Source organism: Arachis stenosperma, chromosome 9, assembly GCF_014773155.1.
Source record: "Arachis stenosperma cultivar V10309 chromosome 9, arast.V10309.gnm1.PFL2, whole genome shotgun sequence".
NCBI classification, from domain to species: domain Eukaryota; kingdom Viridiplantae; phylum Streptophyta; class Magnoliopsida; order Fabales; family Fabaceae; genus Arachis; species Arachis stenosperma.
Window position 1 is genome coordinate 17,149,011 of NC_080385.1, and position 23,756 is coordinate 17,172,766.

The 23,756-nt window shown below is 39.2% G+C and overlaps 2 protein-coding genes across 2 annotated transcripts; one reads left to right on the forward strand and one right to left on the reverse strand.

Moving 5' to 3' along the window:
- Positions 1–1,836: 1,836 nt before the first annotated feature.
- Positions 1,837–3,598, forward strand: LOC130949163 (growth-regulating factor 5-like). Its single transcript, XM_057877962.1, has 4 exons — positions 1,837–1,948; positions 2,109–2,646; positions 2,723–3,120; positions 3,495–3,598. Exons 1-4 carry the CDS (start codon positions 1,837–1,839, stop codon positions 3,596–3,598), a joined length of 1,152 nt encoding a protein of 383 aa, XP_057733945.1.
- A 3,322-nt stretch (positions 3,599–6,920) lies between these two features.
- LOC130947760 (protein TRACHEARY ELEMENT DIFFERENTIATION-RELATED 7A-like) lies at positions 6,921–8,757 on the reverse strand. The gene has a single exon (XM_057876464.1). It carries the CDS (start codon positions 8,197–8,199, stop codon positions 7,699–7,701), a length of 501 nt encoding a protein of 166 aa, XP_057732447.1. The 5' UTR covers positions 8,200–8,757; the 3' UTR covers positions 6,921–7,698.
- Positions 8,758–23,756: the final 14,999 nt, after the last annotated feature.

Below are 23,756 nucleotides of genomic sequence, written 5' to 3' on the forward strand. Positions count from 1 at the left end.
CTCTTGCTCATTTGATACCGTACTCGAGCCATACAACACGTTGCTTCTGGGCAACGACCTAACTTTAGCGCAATAATATCTTTGATTCATGTCATGAGAATTTGACTATGTTTTTATGTTGGTTGTCGAAGATCTAGCTTTCAGACAACGACTTAACTTTAGTGCCTATGAACAAACTGTAACATTAAGAATAATTGAAAGGATTGTTTATGCATTGAAATTTTTAAAAGTAAGAAATCAAAAGATTGAAAGAATAAGAAATAAAAACTTTTAGACAATAAACTATAACTCAAATGGTATAATTTTTCTATTTTTAATATATTTTATATTTTTTTATAAAATATTTTTAATTAATAAATTTTACATGTAAAGCACATGTAATTAAACCTCAAAGAAAATAAAAAATGCTAGAGTAATGAGTGAATTAGCATTTTAAATTTCTCTCTACGTTATTACAAAGTTATCTAAAAAAAGATGTAAATTGGTTACGTAAATATGATGAGTATTCTTTGTTAAAAATTTTAGGTTAATAAAATTAGAATTTAGTGAACATGTATTTTAAGAATATTTTAAGATTATTATTAATAAATTTTTCAATTTTTTATTTTAATAAATATGCAAAAAACTAAATTTTAATTTTTTAATAAAGAAATTCGATGGATAGTTTAAAAATATATCTTTAATCTATATCTTAGCTATACCCTATGTGTAGAGCAAGTTAAATACTACACTACAACAAACTTAGTCACATAAGAAGAAAGCGACCATGTAGGAGGACTCTAGCTGAATACCTCACTATTGTTCAGAACATCAGATAAATGCTTACACTACACATTTTATGAGACACAAAACATAATAAATTTTAATTTTTTTATAAATTTTATTAGGTAAATAATAATTTTTGTGAATAATATAAATAATAAATTTTAAAATTGGCCTAATAAAATAAAAAATATTATATTTTCAAATTATATACTTAAATTTTAATATTAGGATAACTATCTACATATTTAGTAAATTGAACATTTAATATATCTATTATTCACATTATTTAATATTTTTATTGTTTATTTATACTTTTTTTATTAAGTAAATTTAATTAAATTAATTTAACAAAATAAAAATTAATTATAAATAATATTATTCTAAATTTTATTATTTAATTTAATTGAATTTAATTTGTAAAAAAAATTAAATTTATAATATTATTCCTATAAATAAATTGGCACAGTTTTCAAGGAGTGATGTGGAGGCACCAAAACCAAAGGTGCATGGACTATCAACAATTCAACATGCATTTGAATTTCATTTTCCTTTCTTTTCTTTCGTTGCATTTCTCCTTTTCTTTTTTTTCGTATATGAATTTCTGCAAAGATGTCAGAGACAAGGGCAGCAACAAAGGCAGCTGCAGAGAAAAAAACAGAACCAACAGAGGTGCAGTCATTATAAGACCAGACTCATCCAACACATAACATAATAGAGTTAGATAGAGAAAAAAGAGAGAGAGAGAGAGAAAGAGGTGGTGTTGGCAGAGAGCCAGAAGCATCATCAGAGAGAGCCATTAGTATTATCCACGCACAGGAGAAGAATCTGAAAAAAAAAAAATAGAAAGAAAGAAAATTAAAAAACATTGGCCCCTCCACAAAACATGTCCTTGAAAGACCATCATCCCAGTTAGACGAAATAACAAAAAAAAAAAAAAAAGAAAGAAAAAGAAAAAGACTCTATTTTTTGCTTACCCTTTTGAAATCTTTTGATGCTGTTGCTCTTCTTCATCAATAGTGTGTTTTAAACTCACAGCACTTTCTTTTTGTGTCTCCCAACAAAAAAGGAATGATGAGTGCAAGTTTAAGTGGTAGTGCAAGGAACAGTAGTAGGTCTCCTTTCACCCCAAATCAGTGGCAAGAACTTGAACAACAAGCTCTTGTTTTTAAATACATGGTTACAGGTACCCCAATCCCACCAGATCTCATATTCTCAATTAAAAGAAGCCTAGACTCCTCAATATCTTCAAGACTTTTCCCACACCATCCAAGTAAGTAACTTGTTAATAGTTATAATTTATTAAAGAATAAAAAATACAATAGGCTTTTTTGTTTTTGGTGTAGGTGGTGCAGTTGGGTATGCATATTTTCAAATGGGGTTTGGCAGAAAAGTAGACCCGGAGCCAGGAAGGTGCAGAAGAACAGATGGCAAGAAATGGAGGTGCTCAAAGGAAGCATATCCAGATTCTAAGTACTGTGAAAGGCACATGCATAGAGGCAGGAACCGTTCAAGAAAGCCTGTGGAAATTTCTTCATCATCAACCACAAACACAAACACAAACACAAACAACAACACTTCCTCTTCCCAAGTCATGAATCATCATCATCAATCTTCTTATACTGTTAACTGCAGCAATGATAGCAATAATAATAATAACATGGCTTCTTCAACAGCTTGTTCTTTCAGTTTCAACCCATCTGAGTCACAGCAGCAGCATCAATACTTCTCCCAATCTTACCAAAACCCCTTCTTTTACACCCAATCAACGTCTTCTTCTTCTTCTTCTAAACACCATGATGCTGATTTTCCTCCTCATGATGCCACCACACACCACTTATTCATGGACTCCGGCTCTTATTCTCATGACCAAAAGGACTATAGGTTGGTATCAAGAAATTAAAATAAAAGTTTTGTTAGTGTTTTGTGTTGTACTTTTGATTGTTATTGGTAATAACAGGCATATTCATGGAATGAGGGAGGATGTGGATGAAAGAGCTTTCTTTCCAGAAGCTTCTGGTTCAGCCAGGAGCTACCTTCATGACTCATATCAGCACCATCACCAACAACAACAACAACAGCAGCATCTATCAATGGGTTCCTACAAGAACTACTCATCAAATTCCCATTTCCAAATCATGAACAACAATAATAATAACGACGATCCAAGAAACCAAGAGCAACATTGCTTTGTGTTGGGGACAGACTTCAAATCAACGAGCAAAGAGAAAGACAACACTGAGAAAACAACATCAACAACACAGCAAAGACCCCTTCACCACTTCTTTGGTGAGTGGCCACCAAAGAACACTGATTCATGGCTTGATCTTGCTTCCAACTCTAGAATACCCTCCTCAGGTATATATATATATATTTATTTAATGATGATTATGAAAATTTAATAATGTTCTTGTTTCCTCATATTCTCATTTAGTACTACATTGCCAATCACATTTATTTTACAAATAGTAACCTATTATTGCTTAATTTAGTTAAAATGTATATAAGTGTAACGGTTTCGGTGACTAATTTTTTATTTGCTGATAGTAATTTTTGGTTTTCAAGCAAGATGTAAAGACCATTTTAACCTGTTAAAACATATCTTGATTAAGTAGAATTTATTTAATTAATAAAAAGAATAGTAACAGTCGGTTTTGTTTTATATATTCTCGGCAGATGAATGACGTTGGTGATTATGTATGAATGTGTCTGGTCTCTGAAGATGGATACAGCCAAAGAAGGTGGGGGAAACTTATTGATAAAGATCAATGTTATTGTGTGGCTGGGGTGGTTCTCTTTTGCAAAAGGTGCTGTAGTCTTTATTTGTGTTATGTAAGGAAAAAGGGTGGATGGGACCACATTAGCATGTATGTCTATGCTTTTTTTCTTCTTCTTCATATTTATAATTATTATTATTATTATTTTATATTTATATGCTCTTTTTTATTTCTTTCTTTGCCTTGAAGAAAAGTGGGAAATGTGTCTCAGATTTGCATACTATTTTGTTTCACTGGAAAGTATATTATTATATTATTGAGTTGAGTTTGGTCTTGTTGAGTGATAGTAATAGTACGTAGTGTGTGTGGGGTTTTAATGGTGGTGGGTGCATGGTGGTAACTGGTGTGAGCAAAGGACAATTTAAATTTAGTTGCAATAATGCTGCTTGTGCTTCTTCTGAAATCTGAATTGAACTAACTTGTGATTATGAGCATGGAGTCATGGACCCACCAAGATAACATTTCTATTGTATTGTGTAATACTGTAATCAATACTTTGCATATTGCACGTTGCTACAATGCTATGCTATGCTACTAGTATCACTAGGAACCAGGAAGAACTAGATAAAAAAAATTAAATATTTAAATTTATACAGAAAAAGAAAAATAAATGTTTCACAACGATGGTTTCACACTGCTCTGGTCATTGAATATGTAGGACAGTTTGATTTGTGAAATTAAATAGTTATATTATTATTCATAATAAAAGTCAACAAATAAAAAACTTATACATTTAAATAATGTCTAAAAAACCTAAAAATGTTCAAATGTTGTCTACTTGCTATTCACCATAAATAAAAGGTATAGCTCAAATATATCACGTCATTAAAATTAATAATGTTATTAACAGAATATTAATTAAAGTATTTGCTGTCTCAGATATTTTATAAATATCAATTTTATTCTAAATCTTTTCTTCTTTTTTTTTTTCAGTTTTTGTTACCAAAATTTTCAGGCATACCAACGTTAATTCTACCTAAATTGATTAATGAAGCTCATCATCTAACCGCGCATGTGCCAGTGCTGTCACAATTTTTCCTCCTACTAGGTCAAACCCTACTAAAGAAAAATATATAAAGAAAATACCCGAGGGGAAAAACGAATTAATTTAATAATATTTTTTATTAAAAAATTATAGTAAGTTTCACATATATTTGTTAGTAAATTATGTAAATTTTTTTTAATGTATCACTTTTATTATATAAAAAAAGATCCTTTTTTAAAAAACTATTTATAATTTACTAACAAATATATAATTATAAAAACCAACTAAGTATTATATAATATATTCTTATTTTACATTACTATAAAAATAATCACCAAAAATATTACTATAAAAATATAGCAAGGGTCTTAAATAAATACTAACTCTTTGTTGAATAATAAGTACTATAAATAACATTTCGTCAGATCTGTGGTTGAAGATGGTATTCCTACAAATTTGTAGTAATGGTAATCAGATGAACAGGTCTCAGTCGGTGGATATAGTGGCAGCGGTGAACAAATAGAATTTGTATCAAAAGACCAAATGCCTCTAACCGTAGCACCATTACATCTTGAAGATTACTCCAATAAATACATCATCATATAAAGATGATATTGTGAAGTGTTGATAGTTTAATAAATTTAACTAAATTATCTAACAATTTATAATACTATCTTTACATAAATATGTCTTCGTTAAGCGAAAGAAGTTTTTTTTTTTGGGTATAAATGAAAGGAAGAAGTGACCACATCAGTTTGGCAACAAAATACCCTAAAACATTACACAATGGTGAAAATTTGATTTAAAAACAAGCCCAAATCCAACTTGGTGCCTTATAAAAAAAAGTTGACAACAAATTTTGCAAAACGTACTTCATACAATGAATGTCTTCTAATTCTATCCCAAGTACTACCAAATTATGTTTATACCATCTCTTCTTGAACTTTCAGATTGTCTAATTTTGACCATATATTTATAGCACAATTATGGTGGCCAAGTAGAACATGAAAGGCATGAAATTAATATAGACCTAACCCCGAATGTTAACATCAACGACCACACTTCTATTTTAAGTCATTCGACAACAAATTTGACTCTCATGAATGAACAAACTCACAACCTAACTAGCCACTATAATCCCAAGAATAACAAAATATTTGAGTAGCCTTCATTTCTTTCTCTTTTTTCTTTTTTTTTTCGCCGGTTACATGAATTAGCCTTTGCTAGCTCAAAACCAACGGAAATTTCCAGCAATTCAAAAAATCCCCCAATTTCTCTTCCTTTATCATAAAACGGAAACTATGTTTCATGAGCAAACTAATAATCATTAAGTGTATATGTAATTTTTCACACAGAGCTGGTTTGAAAACCTATGAATTAGAATTTACACAAAAATTGGAATTATTTTTCTTACTTTAGAACAAATAAAAAATAACTTAAATTCTTCTGAGAATTTCAATTTTTACTTTTCTCTCATTTACAAGTCAGACCAAAAAGAGTCCAATTTTAAAATCAATTATCACAGCAAACAAATTCAATATATCAAAAGTAAAAAATATTCCTATTTATATATTTTAATAATAAATAGATGTTTAATAAAATAATTTTGCTAAGGATAAAATTATAAAAAAAAAATTCAACTCATATAAGAATTATTCCAAACTAAAGAATTACATTATTTTATTAATATGATAAAATCATTTTAAACCATAGAATTGAATCTCAAATAAAAATAAATACTACTCTTAAAGAAAATAGAATTCTTTTTTCACCTTCATAGTTTCCAACCAAATCCATAGAATTTATGTATTAAAGTTCTCATTCCGGGTATAACTCCTAACCAACAAACTCTAGACATGTAATTTTATCAAAAGTAACATCATAAGCTAGGTACTAGGTAGCAATCATGCAGCCGAAAAAAGAACCAAATACATCTAAGATACTTCAGCACAGAGACTAACAAAAGGGAAAAACCTGTGTAATGATGAAGCGTAAAAGCGTTCTTTACAAAAGTTATTCATATGTTTACAACTTATCAAATGATACATGCATGAACGAAGATAGCAATAAATTAATTGATCTCCAATTACAAGCTACGAAATGTGCTGACACTTTAAGTAACACAAGCAACTAGCAATCCTGTTGGGTCTCATGGTTTCATTGATTTTAAGATTAATGATAATTGATGAGGCTAACAAATAATCTCACATAGAAGTACTTCAGATAAGGCAGGTTAATCATATATATATCGAAACATCAAAGGAACAGAACACAGCTAAATTCCTATTCCTAAACTACACATCTGAAACATTCAATAGAGTTTTAATTGCACATAATCAATCAATATTCAATATAAGTGACAGATAACTTTCCATCAAAAGAATACCATCTAGAAATAGATAACTATATATTTATAGCAATCTTAACAAGTACAAACAAGCTCAATTCAAAGTGCAAATTTGCCAATAACCTTGACACATAAATAAATAACACTATTTCCACTACACTTTAAGATTGAACTATTCCTATTTATGGGAAGATATCCCTCTCTATAGATTGTAATAAAACCAAAACAAAAGGTGGTTGCTTTGGAGTGACCATAACGTTATCAAACATCAATTTGAAGCTACAACAGGATTACTGATTATCACAGCATTCATAACATCAAATCAAACACTTCAAACCACAAGCTACAAAGGACAAACTTGACATCAAAACTGAGAGAAACAAAGAATATCAAAGCTTTGTCATTGTTAATCCTTCAAAGGTTCCTAACACTATTGTACATTGAGCATGTTAGAGAAAATATTTAAAAAAAAAAAAAGAAACTACATAGTAAAAAGGAGTGAAACTTTAAAACATAAAAAAAAAGGAAGCCCCATCAAACTAACATTACCACTATACAGAGTAACACCTAGGGGCCGCCAATGAGAGAATCATCAATGCACAAATTTTTTCCCATTTTTTTAAATCTTCCCAAATATCATTCCTCAGATTCATACTTTGAATTCAAGCCACCCATGCTTTTTCTCTTTCCAAAATCTGATGCACTTGTTAATCTCAATCCCAACCCCAAATTTATAATGCAGCCACTAAAGAATTTAAAGCCTCAAAACCCACCAAATTAAAACGAATCGATGATTGATGATATGGAAAAAACAAAATCTTTTTGTTTCAAGAATAATTCTCATATCTGTCATTGCCCTTAAGAAGCTGGTTTCTCTGGAACACCAAGAAACTAACCATGGCAATCTGCATAACCGCCACAATTCCTACAAACAAGAGCCCAACTTTCTTCCCTGTGTTCATTCCGCTTTGCTGTCCAGACGGAGGCGGCGGAGGGATCCAGTAGCGGTGATAATCGCGCGGCGGAGATCCCAGCTCGCTCGCTTGCGCATCGGACGGTGTTGGCGGCGATTCGGGGGGCGGAGGAGGGGACCTATGGGCCGAATGACGTGGCGGCGGTGAACGACGGTGGCGAGGTGGCGGAGGTGGGGGTGGCGATTCGGGAGGCGGAGGCGGTGGTGGTGGAGGTGGAGGTGGTGGTGGCGGTGGCGCCGGAGATGCTAATCTATCAATGTGCACAACTGTTATCTCTGATTGAACAAGAAAGGCATAGAAAGAAAGTGTAACAGCAAAGATCAAAAAACCCAAGGTTGAAAACGTCGAATCCATGGAACAAAGATCAAAGGGTTCTTCAAATTTTCGATTAGGGTTTCTTCCAGTTCCAAAGAGGGTTTTTTCCGCATCTAACCCTCTTTTTTTATTTGTATCTCTTCCTTTCCCTTTGAATCTGCGACCGCCTAATCGAATTGGGTCGGTCTCAAAATCGTTCCTTTCTTTGTTGTTCAGCTTGGCATGAAGTTGGTAACCCCATATCTAGGGTTTTCGATGTTTGTTGAGCCGCCCCCAAGAAAGAAATTATTAAAACGAATAAATGTGGGTCCTTTTTTGGAGTAACTGGTGTGGAGGAATGTGAGGAAAGGAATCAATAATAGATTTTGGACCCCTTTGGATTGAGAAATCCGTTTGGGTTCTCTCTCTTTCGCACCTTCTAAGAAAATGGGTAGGAAGAAATTGCAGATGCAGAGAGAGAGAGAGAGAGAGAGAGAGTAACGCGGGTCTCAACGGTTGGCCTAATTTGGAGTAGTGATGAGGTTGGAAGATGGAATCTTCGGACCTGTCATGAGTCACAAAGACGCGCAGCGGTGTCAAGAGAGAGAAACAGACATGGAGGGAGAGATTTGGGACGTGGCAAAAATGGTGGGCCATTTGAATGGGTGACGGTCTGAGGGACTTGTTTGATTGTGTGGGACAGAATTTGGTGTTGTGCTCACTTGCTCGTATGGCTGATGGATTTTTTTTAAATAAAAAATAAATAAATATTTTTTTGAATACAATTTTTTTTTTTTAACATTTAGGACAACTTCACCACATCTCCAACAAATTTTAGATTGAGTTTTTAAAATAAAAGCATGACTGCGGAAGAACTCAGAATCACAATTTCATTCTCCACTTTTATTTTCATTCTTGACATTTTTTTCTCTACAATATCAATGAATCTATTGTTATCCATTCATTATAATGGTAAAATAGTGTATGATGAATAAGGTTCTACCGTTTTTAGTTCCGGGCAACCGATAATTATCTATATGACACCGGAAGTCAACAGTCTAACCGCGTTAAAAAGATCTAATATTGCATTTCGTTGGGCAGCAACAGACGAAAAGGATAAAAAAAATTTACTACAGATATCCGACCGAAGTAGATGACAGTTTGTTTTATAAAAGGTATATCACAGTTGTCTTGGCTCTGTTGTTAGTATATTTATTAGACCATAGTTGTGAGAAATATTTTTGTTATTTTGAATTAGGTATCAGTTACGTGACGACGAGGACGTACGTCTTATAAGGTCGTGGCACAACCAATGGACAAATGTTCATCTGTTGAAATTATTTGTGTTCCTCGTTGAGTTGGGTGGACGAGGATCATCCGCAGATACTGTCGATGATAGTCCGTCTGTTAGACGAAATATTAGAAGGACGATGGACAATCTAAATATGCCACCTGAAGGTGGTCAAGAGGGGTCTAATGTTGAAGTTCGTAATGCTGACATGATGAAAGATGATGTTAAAAGTCATGAGGGTTCTGCTATCAGGGATCCGATGATGGATCAGTATGAAGTTAACCCCGATGTCAGAGACAATGCTGATAATGAACCAACAGAAATTCCTGATAATGGTGACGAGAAAGAAGAGATGCACTACTACAATGACACACAAATCGTTTTGACACAGCCTGCCATTTCTCGACCATATGACTGTCTGGATCACTTCTCCAAGTTGAATCTCGATGCAATGAGTTCGGATTGGTCATTTACCCATGGAGGCCCCGAAGAGGATTCAAACAATGAGTTTGAGGTTGGAGAACAATTTCAGAACAAGGAAGAAGTCATGTTGGCAGTTAAGAGGTACATCATCAGGAGGGGTACAGAGTATAAAATAGTAGAGAATGACCAATTGAAGTATAATGTACAGTGTATCCAGTTCGGGCCCCGTTGTTCTTGGAGCATACTCATATCATATTGCTGAAAACAAGAAAAATGGGAGGTTAGGAGATACACTAGTCCTCATACTTGCAAGCTGTAAAACCCGGTTAATTAACGGCTAATTAACCCATAAATGAGAATTTATTCTAGAAAGCCTAAAATGTGATTTTTATGGCTAAATGTGATAGAGGAGATTGAGACGAGAATTTTGGTACCAATTTTGTAGAATTCGGACCAAGATTGGACCGAACGGGCCAAACCGGGCCAACCGGACCCAAAGTGGGCCCTTGGCCCAACATAACTTAACCAAAACCCTAGTTTTCAGCACTCTCTCTCCTCATTTGTTACACACACAAGCTGAAATGGTGGAGAGGAAGGGAAGAACATTCTCTCAACTTCTCTCTCTCACTTGATCTTCAAATCACCATAACTTTTGATCTAGAGCTCCGATTGCCGCCCCGTTTGCGGCCACGCGTTCACCGCGGAGAGCTCTACGAAACCCATATAATCAATCTTGAGGTAAGCCACACCTTGCTGTTCGAAAACTCAGTCCCTATTTTCGAGTTTCATGGGTTAAATGTTGAGATTTTGGGTTCTTTGATGTTATAGGACCCAACTCTCTTGAAGGAGAAGGTTAATCTTGTCTCCTTGGACCTTGGGTGTGGTAAGATTCTCAACTCTAGTGTATTTTGTTGTTTTATGATGTTTGGGTTTTGAGATGTTGTGTATGGGTATGATGGTTGTGGCTTAGGTTGTGTGTGTGTGGATTTTGGAGCTTGATTGGTGACTTTGAAAAGCTTGGAAAGGGTTTGGTGGTGAAAAATCTGTTCTTGGAGGTGTTGAGGCCTTGAGAGCTTGTGGATAAGTGGTTTGGAAGTGCTCCGGTGGAGCTTGGGAAAATCGGCTAAGGTATGGTTTCGGTTTCCCGTATCTAATATGTAATGTGGTAGGAAATACTTAGGCTAGAGGCCCTAAGATAGGCATTGAATGGTTGATGTTGTTGAATGATTGAGATATATGATGTGGTCATATATGTGATGATGATTATTGATGCCTTGGTGGTATGATGTATGAGAAATATGCATGTTGTGATATATGCTTGATGATTGGTTATGGTTGCATTGTGGGTTGAACCATGTTGGAGGTGAGTATGATGTTGATTGTGTACATTAATGGTTTATTGGAATTGGTGTTGTTGAAAATTGGCATGAGGAATAGTATATGAGATGTCAATATGTTTGAGTTTGAGCCACTTGGGTGAAGTGGGATATAATGGTGAAATAGTGATTTTGGTAAATTGTGGTAATGTGTCAATGTGTGAGTTGAGGAGGCTTGATGTTGAGTTTGATACATTTTGATTGATTTCAAAGAAAAGGGATGAAATTGGCATGTTTTGATTGACTTTGAAAGGAGTTGAAAATGGTTTGTTTTGAAAATGGCTATTGTGGTTTTGTATGAAAATATGGTTTTTGGGCATACTTTGACGGGACATAACTTGGACTACGGATCTCCGTTTTGTACCAAATCTGTTTAGAAATGAAATTGGATCCGGGATGTCCATGCCGTTCGAAGAACGGGTGAAAAACGATTTAAAATGAGTAAGTTATGTCCGTTGGAAGATTGGGGTTTAAATCTGTGAAATTCTGCAGCTTTTAACTTAGAAAATTTTTAGCAGAATGACCCCTTGCGCGTGGGCGCACCTGGCGCGTACGCGCCGATTGTGCTGCACCCAATGCCCAGCCATTTTCCCGAGAGTTATGCCAGAACTGTGCCGGTGTTGTGCCTGGGGCACGAGAACACCCGCGCGTACGCGTGGTTGACGCGTGCGCGTCGATGGGCAAGTTTGGAATCCACGCGTTAGCGTGCACGACGCTTGCGCGCCGATGAGTTTTTGAGGCCATCCACGCGTGCGCGTGGAGTGCGCGTACGCGAGGCCCTGTTTTCATCCCAAAGTTGATTTTTGAGTTTTAAAAGCCAAATCTCATACTTCTAAGCCTCCGATCTCACCATTCATGTCTTAAATCATCATAAAATGCCTAGCTATTAGAAAGGGGCTAGTGAATGTGATAACTTGCGAGTGAAGCAAGGGAAAAATGTATGATCAATAAGGATCAAGATGATTATGTGAGATGCGGAGGATGGTGGTGGAAGTGTTTGTTATGCCATGGGCCGAAAGGCTGTAATTGTTTATGAAATGGCTGGTTATGGATTTAACCATGAGCCGGAATAGCTGTGTATGCTATGAATATTGGCTGGTTCTGGATTGAACCGTGAGCCGGAATGGCTGGTATGGATGTTGATCCGTGGATGAGAATTCATGCATGTTGATGCTGAATTATTGATAATTGTGAAATTGCACTTCCACTATCTGAGTACGAGTTTCCTTGGGTAGTAGCAGTGGCTAGCCACCACGTGCTCCAGGTTGAGACTCGAAGCTCTGTTAACCCTATGTTGTAAGTGTGGCCGGGCACTGTGAAAGGCCCGGATGAGCTCGAACCCCCGTAAATATTCACCAGTGAGGGTGAAGGATATGGATCATGTTTATGATCACGTTTATAACGAGTATAACTCGAGTTTGGGGATGCACGACAGGGGGACAGTCCAATGGTTAGCGACCAGGACTTGTCGGGTTGGCTATATAACCGACAAGATGATATCATCGGCCACTAGGGACAGGCATTCATCATATGCATACTATGTGAATTGTTTGAGATTGCCTATTTGACTGCATATTACTTGCTAAATGTCTAAATGTCTTAACTGCTACTATTTGTATATTCTTTGTTTGATATATCTGTGTTTGCTATAATATACTCCTGCTGGTGGTTGGGAGGTTTGAAGGAATTGGAAAGGGAAGTATTAGTTAGACTGAAGAATCTTTAGTCAGATACCCTTATATGGTTTAGCTTGTTTATAAGCTTTGATATTATTTGGAGGAAGTTCTAGGATTGCCTTCGGCTTTCCTCCAGTATTATGTATTATATATGTGGAAGCTGTTACCATGCTGGGGACCTCTGGTTCTCACCCATGCGGATTTTGTGGTTTTCAGATGCAGGACGTGAGGTGTCCCGCTGATGCATGCTGGAGACTTCTATATTGCGAAGATCCTTTGTTCTCGGGGCTATGTTTTGGTTTATATGTTTTGCTTAGATACTTTTATCTCCGTTAAATAATACAAACTGTGATGACTCCTCTTATGGGAGATTTTGGAGAATAGGTTTTATGTTTTGTGTCCCTTTGGGTTCCCTTTGGGGTTTTCCTTATTTTATCATATGTATATACTGTTATGCTCGGACCGGTCATCTTCGCAGCCGGATTTTGAGCCTTGATATTCCTGTTTTTGACACTCTTTTGTATATATATAATCTCGCGTTGGTTTATCCTTGTTCGTTACGTTATCGATCGGAGTGTTGCGCTTTTGAGTTGCGGTTTTTGTTTACCCTTTTTCTACAAAGGCTCCTAGTTATAATCAATCATTCATACTACTATATGTACTAAATTTTTATTTTAGAGGTCGTAATACCTTGCCATCTCTGAATTATGGCTTAAGCATAAGACTCTGTATGGTAGGGTGTTACATTATGGTATCAGAGCAGTTCGTTCCTGTAGAGCCTGAGGGATGGACTGACTATGCTTCTGTGCATTCTCTGTGTGTGTGTTATGTGCTATTAGTATATCTGCTTGATATAATTGGCATAAACGTTCATGAGCATGCATTTGGGACTTTGAAGCACTAGACTTCCGATATTGAGACTGATCAACTTAATATCGATTGTTGGTGTGTATAGGAACCAAATGGCGCCTCGTGGACGCGGTAGAGGTAGTGTGAGAGGTCGTACGAATGCTCGTGCGCTGGAGAATAGCTCGAATAACCCAGTAGACCTTGTGGCGGCATTGGGGAACATGGCTGCGGCTATGTGGGCCACTGCAGAGGCTCTTGGACAACAGATGAGCAACCATGGCAACGACGGAAATGGAGCTCAGGGACCAATAGAGATCAGAACTTCCGTTGTGTCGGTGAACAAGTGTGGGGTTGCTGAAGAGTACGTGAAGAAGGCAGCTGCTGAGAGAGGGAGTCACAAGGGATCATTCCCACAGAATCGAGAGAAGAGCTTTGCACCTAGAGGTCCGCCTTTCAGGAGGAGAGGTTCCTTTAGGAGGTCCAGCAACAATAACTTCCAAGGGAAAAGGTTTGGGAAGCAACCTCAGAATGATCAAGTTTGTACTAGGTGTGGAAGTCACCATCCGAGAAAACCATGCAAGGCCGGATGGGGTTTGTGCTACAATTGTGGAAAGGCAGGACATAAGCTTCCATGGTGCCCGGAGCGGCAGAAGCAAGGTGCTGGGAAAGCACAACAAACTGGTCGGGTGTTCACCACCTCAGCTGTGGGTGCAGAGGGATCCGAGACACTCATTCGAGGTAACTGTGAAATGGCTAGTCAAACTTTGAATGCTTTATTTGATTCGGGAGCATCACATTCATTCGTTGCATTTGAGAAAGCTCATGAGTTAGGATTAAAGATTGTAACCTTAGGTTATGACCTAAAGGTATATAATGCTACCCATGAAGCCATGGTAACTAGGCTAGGATGTCCGGAAGTTTCCCTTAGATTCAAGCAGCGTGATTTTGTTCATGATTTAATCTGCTTGCCGATGATTGGTCTTGATCTTATCTTGGGGTTGGACTGGTTATCTAAGAACCATGTTTTACTAGATTGTTCTACAAAGTCGGTGTACTTTATGCCGGAAGATACAGAAGGGCCGGTCGTGGTGAATAACTATTACTTGAATTCGATGATGGTGAATTGTTCCGGAACCGAATGTCAGGGTATCTTGTTGTTAGCCGCGGGTGTTTCGGGTGATGATCAAAGGTTGGAGCAGATTCCGGTTGTGTGTGAGTTTCCGGAAGTGTTTCCCGATGATATTGATGAGTTCCCACCTAACCGAGAGGTTGAGTTTGCTATTGAGTTGGTGCCCGGGGCGGGACCAATCTCAAGTGCTCCTTATAGGATGTCACCGATGGAGATGAACGAGCTAAAGTCTCAGTTAGAGGATTTGTTGGGAAAGAATTTTATACGACCAAGTGTTTCTCCATGGGGTGCTCCAGTGTTATTGGTGAAGAAGAAAGATGGGAGTATGCGGCTCTGTGTGGATTACAGGCAGTTGAACAAGGTTACAATAAAGAATAAGTACCCATTGCCGAGAATTGATGATCTCATGGATCAGTTACAAGGAGCTGGAGTTTTCTCCAAGATTGACTTGCGATCCGGTTATCACCAGATAAGGGTGAGGGGCGAGGATATCCCTAAGACCGCTTTCAGGACTCGTTATGGTCATTACGAGTACACTGTGATGTCCTTTGGGTTGACGAACGCTCCTGCGATATTAATGGATTACATGAATCGAGTTTTCCGTCAGTTTTTGGATAAATTCGTTGTTGTCTTCATTGATGACATACTGATTTATTCCAAGACTGAGGACGAGCATGTGGAACACTTGAGGACCGTATTGCAGATTCTAAAGGAGAAGAAACTTTATGCAAAACTGTCTAAGTGTGAGTTTTGGAAGAGTGGGGTGAAGTTTTTGGGCCATGTGGTGAGTAAGAAGGGAATAGCAGTAGATCCAACTAAGGTGGAGGCGGTGATGGATTGGAAACAACCAACCACTGTAACAGAGATAAGGAGTTTTCTGGGTTTAGCTGGCTATTACCGAAGGTTTATCAAGGGCTTTTCACAGATAGCTTTGCCAATGACGAAGTTAACCCGAAAAGACACTCCGTTTGTTTGGACTCCTGAATGCGAGGAGAGCTTTCAGACATTGAAGAAAAAGTTGACTACTGCACCTGTGTTAGTGTTACCCGAGCCGAACGAGCCTTTTGAGGTGTATTGTGATGCCTCATTGAAGGGTTTAGGGTGCGTGCTGATGCAGCATCGTAATGTGGTGGCGTATGCCTCACGACAGTTGAGACCTCATGAGGTTAGTTACCCTACGCACGATTTGGAACTCGCTGCGGTCGTGTTTGCCTTGAAGGTGTGGAGGCATTATCTCTATGGGGTTAAGTTCCAAGTTTTCTCTGATCATAAGAGCTTGAAGTATCTCTTTGATCAGAAAGAGCTCAATATGAGGCAGAGGAGGTGGATGGAATTGTTGAAGGACTACGACTTTGAGTTGAATTACCATCCGGGAAAAGCGAACGTAGTGGCGGATGCGTTAAGTCAGAAGTCGTTATATGCGGCTTGGATGATGCTTCAAGAGGAGAAGTTGCTCAAGGGATTCGAGAGTCTGAATATTGGTGCTCGAGAAGTATCCGGAACCTTGTGTTTGAGCCGATTAGAAATCTCAAGTGATTTTAAGTCCGAACTCCTAAAGGCTCATCAAAATGATGAAGCATTATGGAAAGTGTTACCGGCCATTGAGCAAGGGAAACAGTGGAGAGTGTCGGAAGAAAAAGATGGGTTATGGAGATTCAAGGGTAGAATCATTGTGCCGGATGTTGGCACTTTGAGGCAAGATATTTTAAAGGAGGCACACAAAAGCGGATTCTCCATTCACCCGGGAAGTACTAAGATGTACCATGATTTGAAGGCGATGTTTTGGTGGCCGGGTATGAAGAACGATGTGGCGGAATATGTATCAAAGTGCTTAACTTGTCAAAAGGTAAAGATTGAACATCAAAGACCTTCCGGGATGTTGCAACCTTTAGAGATTCCACAATGGAAGTGGGAGAGTATTGCAATGGACTTTGTGTCGGGATTGCCAAGGACTAGAGCTGGTTTTGATGCTATTTGGGTGATTGTGGACCGATTGACGAAGTCAGCTCACTTTTTACCCATTCGGATGACTTACACCCTTGAAGAGCTAGCACGGTTATACATAAAGGAGATTGTGAGACTTCATGGTGCACCTGCTACTATAATCTCTGATAGAGATCCTCGTTTCACTTCAAGGTTTTGGGGTGCATTTCAGAAAGCTTTTGGAACCCGATTAAGCTTGAGCACGACTTACCATCCTCAAACAGATGGTCAATCTGAGAGGACGATCCAAACACTAGAGGATATGTTGAGAGCTTGTGTTTTGGACCAACCGGTGAGTTGGGATCGATATATGCCATTAGTGGAGTTTGCGTTATCATGCGAGTATCGGAATGGCTCCGTATGAGGCCTTGTATGGGAGGAAATGTCAATCTCCGCTATGTTGGTATGAAGCTGGAGAGAAAAGCTTGTTGGGGCCAGAAATGATAGCTGAGACTACTGAACAAGTCAAGAAAATCCGTGATAGGATGCTTACGGCGCAGAGTCGTCAAAAGAGTTACGCCGATCAGAGGCGAAAGCCCTTAGAATTTGAGGAAGGAGACCATGTTTTCCTTAAGGTTACTCCGACTACTGGAGTAGGTAGGGCGATTAAGGCAAAGAAGTTGAATCCTCGATACATTGGTCCATTTCAAATCCTGGAGAGGATTGGACCGGTGGCGTATCGGATGGCTCTACCACCTCATCTTTCGAACCTGCACGACGTGTTTCACGTGTCGCAGCTTCGGAAGTACACCCCTGATGCTAGCCATGTATTGGAACCTGAATCAGTTCAGTTAAGGGAAGATTTGACGCTTCCAGTGGCTCCGGTCAGAATTGATGATACTAGTATCAAACGGTTGCGTGGAAAAGATGTTTCACTAGTCAAAGTGGCATGGAGTCGAGGCGGTGTTGAGGAACACACTTGGGAACTTGAGTCAGAGATGCGATCGGATTATCCGCATTTATTCTCAGGTAATTGCATTTGAATTTTGTGGGCAAAATTCCCAATTAGGTGGGTAGAATGTAAAACCCGGTTAATTAACGGCTAATTAACCCATAAATGAGAATTTATTCTAGAAAGCCTAAAATGTGATTTTTATGGCTAAATGTGATAGAGGAGATTGAGACGAGAATTTTGGTACCAATTTTGTAGAATTCGGACCAAGATTGGACCGAACGGGCCAAACCGGGCCAACCGGACCCAAAGTGGGCCCTTGGCCCAACATAACTTAACCAAAACCCTAGTTTTCAGCACTCTCTCTCCTCATTTGTTACACACACAAGCTGAAATGGTGGAGAGGAAGGGAAGAACATTCTCTCAACTTCTCTCTCTCACTTGATCTTCAAATCACCATAACTTTTGATCTAGAGCTCCGATTGCCGCCCCGTTTGCGGCCACGCGTTCACCGCGGAGAGCTCTACGAAATCCATATAATCAATCTTGAGGTAAGCCACACCTTGCTGTTCGAAAACTCAGTCCCTATTTTCGAGTTTCATGGGTTAAATGTTGAGATTTTGGGTTCTTTGATGTTATAGGACCCAACTCTCTTGAAGGAGAAGGTTAATCTTGTCTCCTTGGACCTTGGGTGTGGTAAGATTCTCAACCCTAGTGTATTTTGTTGTTTTATGATGTTTGGGTTTTGAGATGTTGTGTATGGGTATGATGGTTGTGGCTTAGGTTGTGTGTGTGTGGATTTTGGAGCTTGATTGGTGACTTTGAAAAGCTTGGAAAGGGTTTGGTGGTGAAAAATCTGTTCTTGGAGGTGTTGAGGCCTTGAGAGCTTGTGGATAAGTGGTTTGGAAGTGCTCCGGTGGAGCTTGGGAAAATCGGCTAAGGTATGGTTTCGGTTTCCCGTATCTAATATGTAATGTGGTAGGAAATACTTAGGCTAGAGGCCCTAAGATAGGCATTGAATGGTTGATGTTGTTGAATGATTGAGATATATGATGTGGTCATATATGTGATGATGATTATTGATGCCTTGGTGGTATGATGTATGAGAAATATGCATGTTGTGATATATGCTTGATGATTGGTTATGGTTGCATTGTGGGTTGAACCATGTTGGAGGTGAGTATGATGTTGATTGTGTACATTAATGGTTTATTGGAATTGGTGTTGTTGAAAATTGGCATGAGGAATAGTATATGAGATGTCAATATGTTTGAGTTTGAGCCACTTGGGTGAAGTGGGATATAATGGTGAAATAGTGATTTTGGTAAATTGTGGTAATGTGTCAATGTGTGAGTTGAGGAGGCTTGATGTTGAGTTTGATACATTTTGATTGATTTCAAAGAAAAGGGATGAAATTGGCATGTTTTGATTGACTTTGAAAGGAGTTGAAAATGGTTTGTTTTGAAAATGGCTATTGTGGTTTTGTATGAAAATATGGTTTTTGGGCATACTTTGACGGGACATAACTTGGACTACGGATCTCCGTTTTGTACCAAATCTGTTTAGAAATGAAATTGGATCCGGGATGTCCATGCCGTTCGAAGAACGGGTGAAAAACGATTTAAAATGAGTAAGTTATGTCCGTTGGAAGATTGGGGTTTAAATCTGTGAAATTCTGCAGCTTTTAACTTAGAAAATTTTTAGCAGAATGACCCCTTGCGCGTGGGCGCACCTGGCGCGTACGCGCCGATTGTGCTGCACCCAATGCCCAGCCATTTTCCCGAGAGTTATGCCAGAACTGTGCCGGTGTTGTGCCTGGGGCACGAGAACACCCGCGCGTACGCGTGGTTGACGCGTGCGCGTCGATGGGCAAGTTTGGAATCCACGCGTTAGCGTGCACGACGCTTGCGCGCCGATGAGTTTTTGAGGCCATCCACGCGTGCGCGTGGAGTGCGCGTACGCGAGGCCCTGTTTTCATCCCAAAGTTGATTTTTGAGTTTTAAAAGCCAAATCTCATACTTCTAAGCCTCCGATCTCACCATTCATGTCTTAAATCATCATAAAATGCCTAGCTATTAGAAAGGGGCTAGTGAATGTGATAACTTGCGAGTGAAGCAAGGGAAAAATGTATGATCAATAAGGATCAAGATGATTATGTGAGATGCGGAGGATGGTGGTGGAAGTGTTTGTTATGCCATGGGCCGAAAGGCTGTAATTGTTTATGAAATGGCTGGTTATGGATTTAACCATGAGCCGGAATAGCTGTGTATGCTATGAATATTGGCTGGTTCTGGATTGAACCGTGAGCCGGAATGGCTGGTATGGATGTTGATCCGTGGATGAGAATTCATGCATGTTGATGCTGAATTATTGATAATTGTGAAATTGCACTTCCACTATCTGAGTACGAGTTTCCTTGGGTAGTAGCAGTGGCTAGCCACCACGTGCTCCAGGTTGAGACTCGAAGCTCTGTTAACCCTATGTTGTAAGTGTGGCCGGGCACTGTGAAAGGCCCGGATGAGCTCGAACCCCCGTAAATATTCACCAGTGAGGGTGAAGGATATGGATCATGTTTATGATCACGTTTATAACGAGTATAACTCGAGTTTGGGGATGCACGACAGAGGGACAGTCCAATGGTTAGCGACCAGGACTTGTCGGGTTGGCTATATAACCGACAAGATGATATCATCGGCCACTAGGGACAGGCATTCATCATATGCATACTATGTGAATTGTTTGAGATTGCCTATTTGACTGCATATTACTTGCTAAATGTCTAAATGTCTTAACTGCTACTATTTGTATATTCTTTGTTTGATATATCTGTGTTTGCTATAATACTCCTGCTGGTGGTTGGGAGGTTTGAAGGAATTGGAAAGGGAAGTATTAGTTAGACTGAAGAATCTTTAGTCAGATACCCTTATATGGTTTAGCTTGTTTATAAGCTTTGATATTATTTGGAGGAAGTTCTAGGATTGCCTTCGGCTTTCCTCCAGTATTATGTATTATATATGTGGAAGCTGTTACCATGCTGGGACCTCTGGTTCTCACCCATGCGGATTTTGTGGTTTTCAGATGCAGGACGTGAGGTGTCCCGCTGATGCATGCTGGAGACTTCTATATTGCGAAGATCCTTTGTTCTCGGGGCTATGTTTTGGTTTATATGTTTTGCTTAGATACTTTTATCTCCGTTAAATAATACAAACTGTGATGACTCCTCTTATGGGAGATTTTGGAGAATAGGTTTTATGTTTTGTGTCCCTTTGGGTTCCCTTTGGGGTTTTCCTTATTTTATCATATGTATATACTGTTATGCTCGGACCGGTCATCTTCGCAGCCGGATTTTGAGCCTTGATATTCCTGTTTTTGACACTCTTTTGTATATATATAATCTCGCGTTGGTTTATCCTTGTTCGTTACGTTATCGATCGGAGTGTTGCGCTTTTGAGTTGCGGTTTTTGTTTACCCCTTTTTCTACAAAGGCTCCTAGTTATAATCAATCATTCATACTACTATATGTACTAAATTTTTATTTTAGAGGTCGTAATACCTTGCCATCTCTGAATTATGGCTTAAGCATAAGACTCTGTATGGTAGGGTGTTACATTATGGTATCAGAGCAGTTCGTTCCTGTAGAGCCTGAGGGATGGACTGACTATGCTTCTGTGCATTCTCTGTGTGTGTGTTATGTGCTATTAGTATATCTGCTTGATATAATTGGCATAAACGTTCATGAGCATGCATTTGGGACTTTGAAGCACTAGACTTCCGATATTGAGACTGATCAACTTAATATCGATTGTTGGTGTGTATAGGAACCAAATGGCGCCTCGTGGACGCGGTAGAGGTAGTGTGAGAGGTCGTACGAATGCTCGTGCGCTGGAGAATAGCTCGAATAACCCAGTAGACCTTGTGGCGGCATTGGGGAACATGGCTGCGGCTATGTGGGCCACTGCAGAGGCTCTTGGACAACAGATGAGCAACCATGGCAACGACGGAAATGGAGCTCAGGGACCAATAGAGATCAGAACTTCCGTTGTGTCGGTGAACAAGTGTGGGGTTGCTGAAGAGTACGTGAAGAAGGCAGCTGCTGAGAGAGGGAGTCACAAGGGATCATTCCCACAGAATCGAGAGAAGAGCTTTGCACCTAGAGGTCCGCCTTTCAGGAGGAGAGGTTCCTTTAGGAGGTCCAGCAACAATAACTTCCAAGGGAAAAGGTTTGGGAAGCAACCTCAGAATGATCAAGTTTGTACTAGGTGTGGAAGTCACCATCCGAGAAAACCATGCAAGGCCGGATGGGGTTTGTGCTACAATTGTGGAAAGGCAGGACATAAGCTTCCATGGTGCCCGGAGCGGCAGAAGCAAGGTGCTGGGAAAGCACAACAAACTGGTCGGGTGTTCACCACCTCAGCTGTGGGTGCAGAGGGATCCGAGACACTCATTCGAGGTAACTGTGAAATGGCTAGTCAAACTTTGAATGCTTTATTTGATTCGGGAGCATCACATTCATTCGTTGCATTTGAGAAAGCTCATGAGTTAGGATTAAAGATTGTAACCTTAGGTTATGACCTAAAGGTATATAATGCTACCCATGAAGCCATGGTAACTAGGCTAGGATGTCCGGAAGTTTCCCTTAGATTCAAGCAGCGTGATTTTGTTCATGATTTAATCTGCTTGCCGATGATTGGTCTTGATCTTATCTTGGGGTTGGACTGGTTATCTAAGAACCATGTTTTACTAGATTGTTCTACAAAGTCGGTGTACTTTATGCCGGAAGATACAGAAGGGCCGGTCGTGGTGAATAACTATTACTTGAATTCGATGATGGTGAATTGTTCCGGAACCGAATGTCAGGGTATCTTGTTGTTAGCCGCGGGTGTTTCGGGTGATGATCAAAGGTTGGAGCAGATTCCGGTTGTGTGTGAGTTTCCGGAAGTGTTTCCCGATGATATTGATGAGTTCCCACCTAACCGAGAGGTTGAGTTTGCTATTGAGTTGGTGCCCGGGCGGGACCAATCTCAAGTGCTCCTTATAGGATGTCACCGATGGAGATGAACGAGCTAAAGTCTCAGTTAGAGGATTTGTTGGGAAAGAATTTTATACGACCAAGTGTTTCTCCATGGGGTGCTCCAGTGTTATTGGTGAAGAAGAAAGATGGGAGTATGCGGCTCTGTGTGGATTACAGGCAGTTGAACAAGGTTACAATAAAGAATAAGTACCCATTGCCGAGAATTGATGATCTCATGGATCAGTTACAAGGAGCTGGAGTTTTCTCCAAGATTGACTTGCGATCCGGTTATCACCAGATAAGGGTGAGGGGCGAGGATATCCCTAAGACCGCTTTCAGGACTCGTTATGGTCATTACGAGTACACTGTGATGTCCTTTGGGTTGACGAACGCTCCTGCGATATTAATGGATTACATGAATCGAGTTTTCCGTCAGTTTTTGGATAAATTCGTTGTTGTCTTCATTGATGACATACTGATTTATTCCAAGACTGAGGACGAGCATGCGGAACACTTGAGGACCGTATTGCAGATTCTAAAGGAGAAGAAACTTTATGCAAAACTGTCTAAGTGTGAGTTTTGGAAGAGTGGGGTGAAGTTTTGGGCCATGTGGTGAGTAAGAAGGGAATAGCAGTAGATCCAACTAAGGTGGAGGCGGTGATGGATTGGAAACAACCAACCACTGTAACAGAGATAAGGAGTTTTCTGGGTTTAGCTGGCTATTACCGAAGGTTTATCAAGGGCTTTTCACAGATAGCTTTGCCAATGACGAAGTTAACCCGAAAAGACACTCCGTTTGTTTGGACTCCTGAATGCGAGGAGAGCTTTCAGACATTGAAGAAAAAGTTGACTACTGCACCTGTGTTAGTGTTACCCGAGCCGAACGAGCCTTTTGAGGTGTATTGTGATGCCTCATTGAAGGGTTTAGGGTGCGTGCTGATGCAGCATCGTAATGTGGTGGCGTATGCCTCACGACAGTTGAGACCT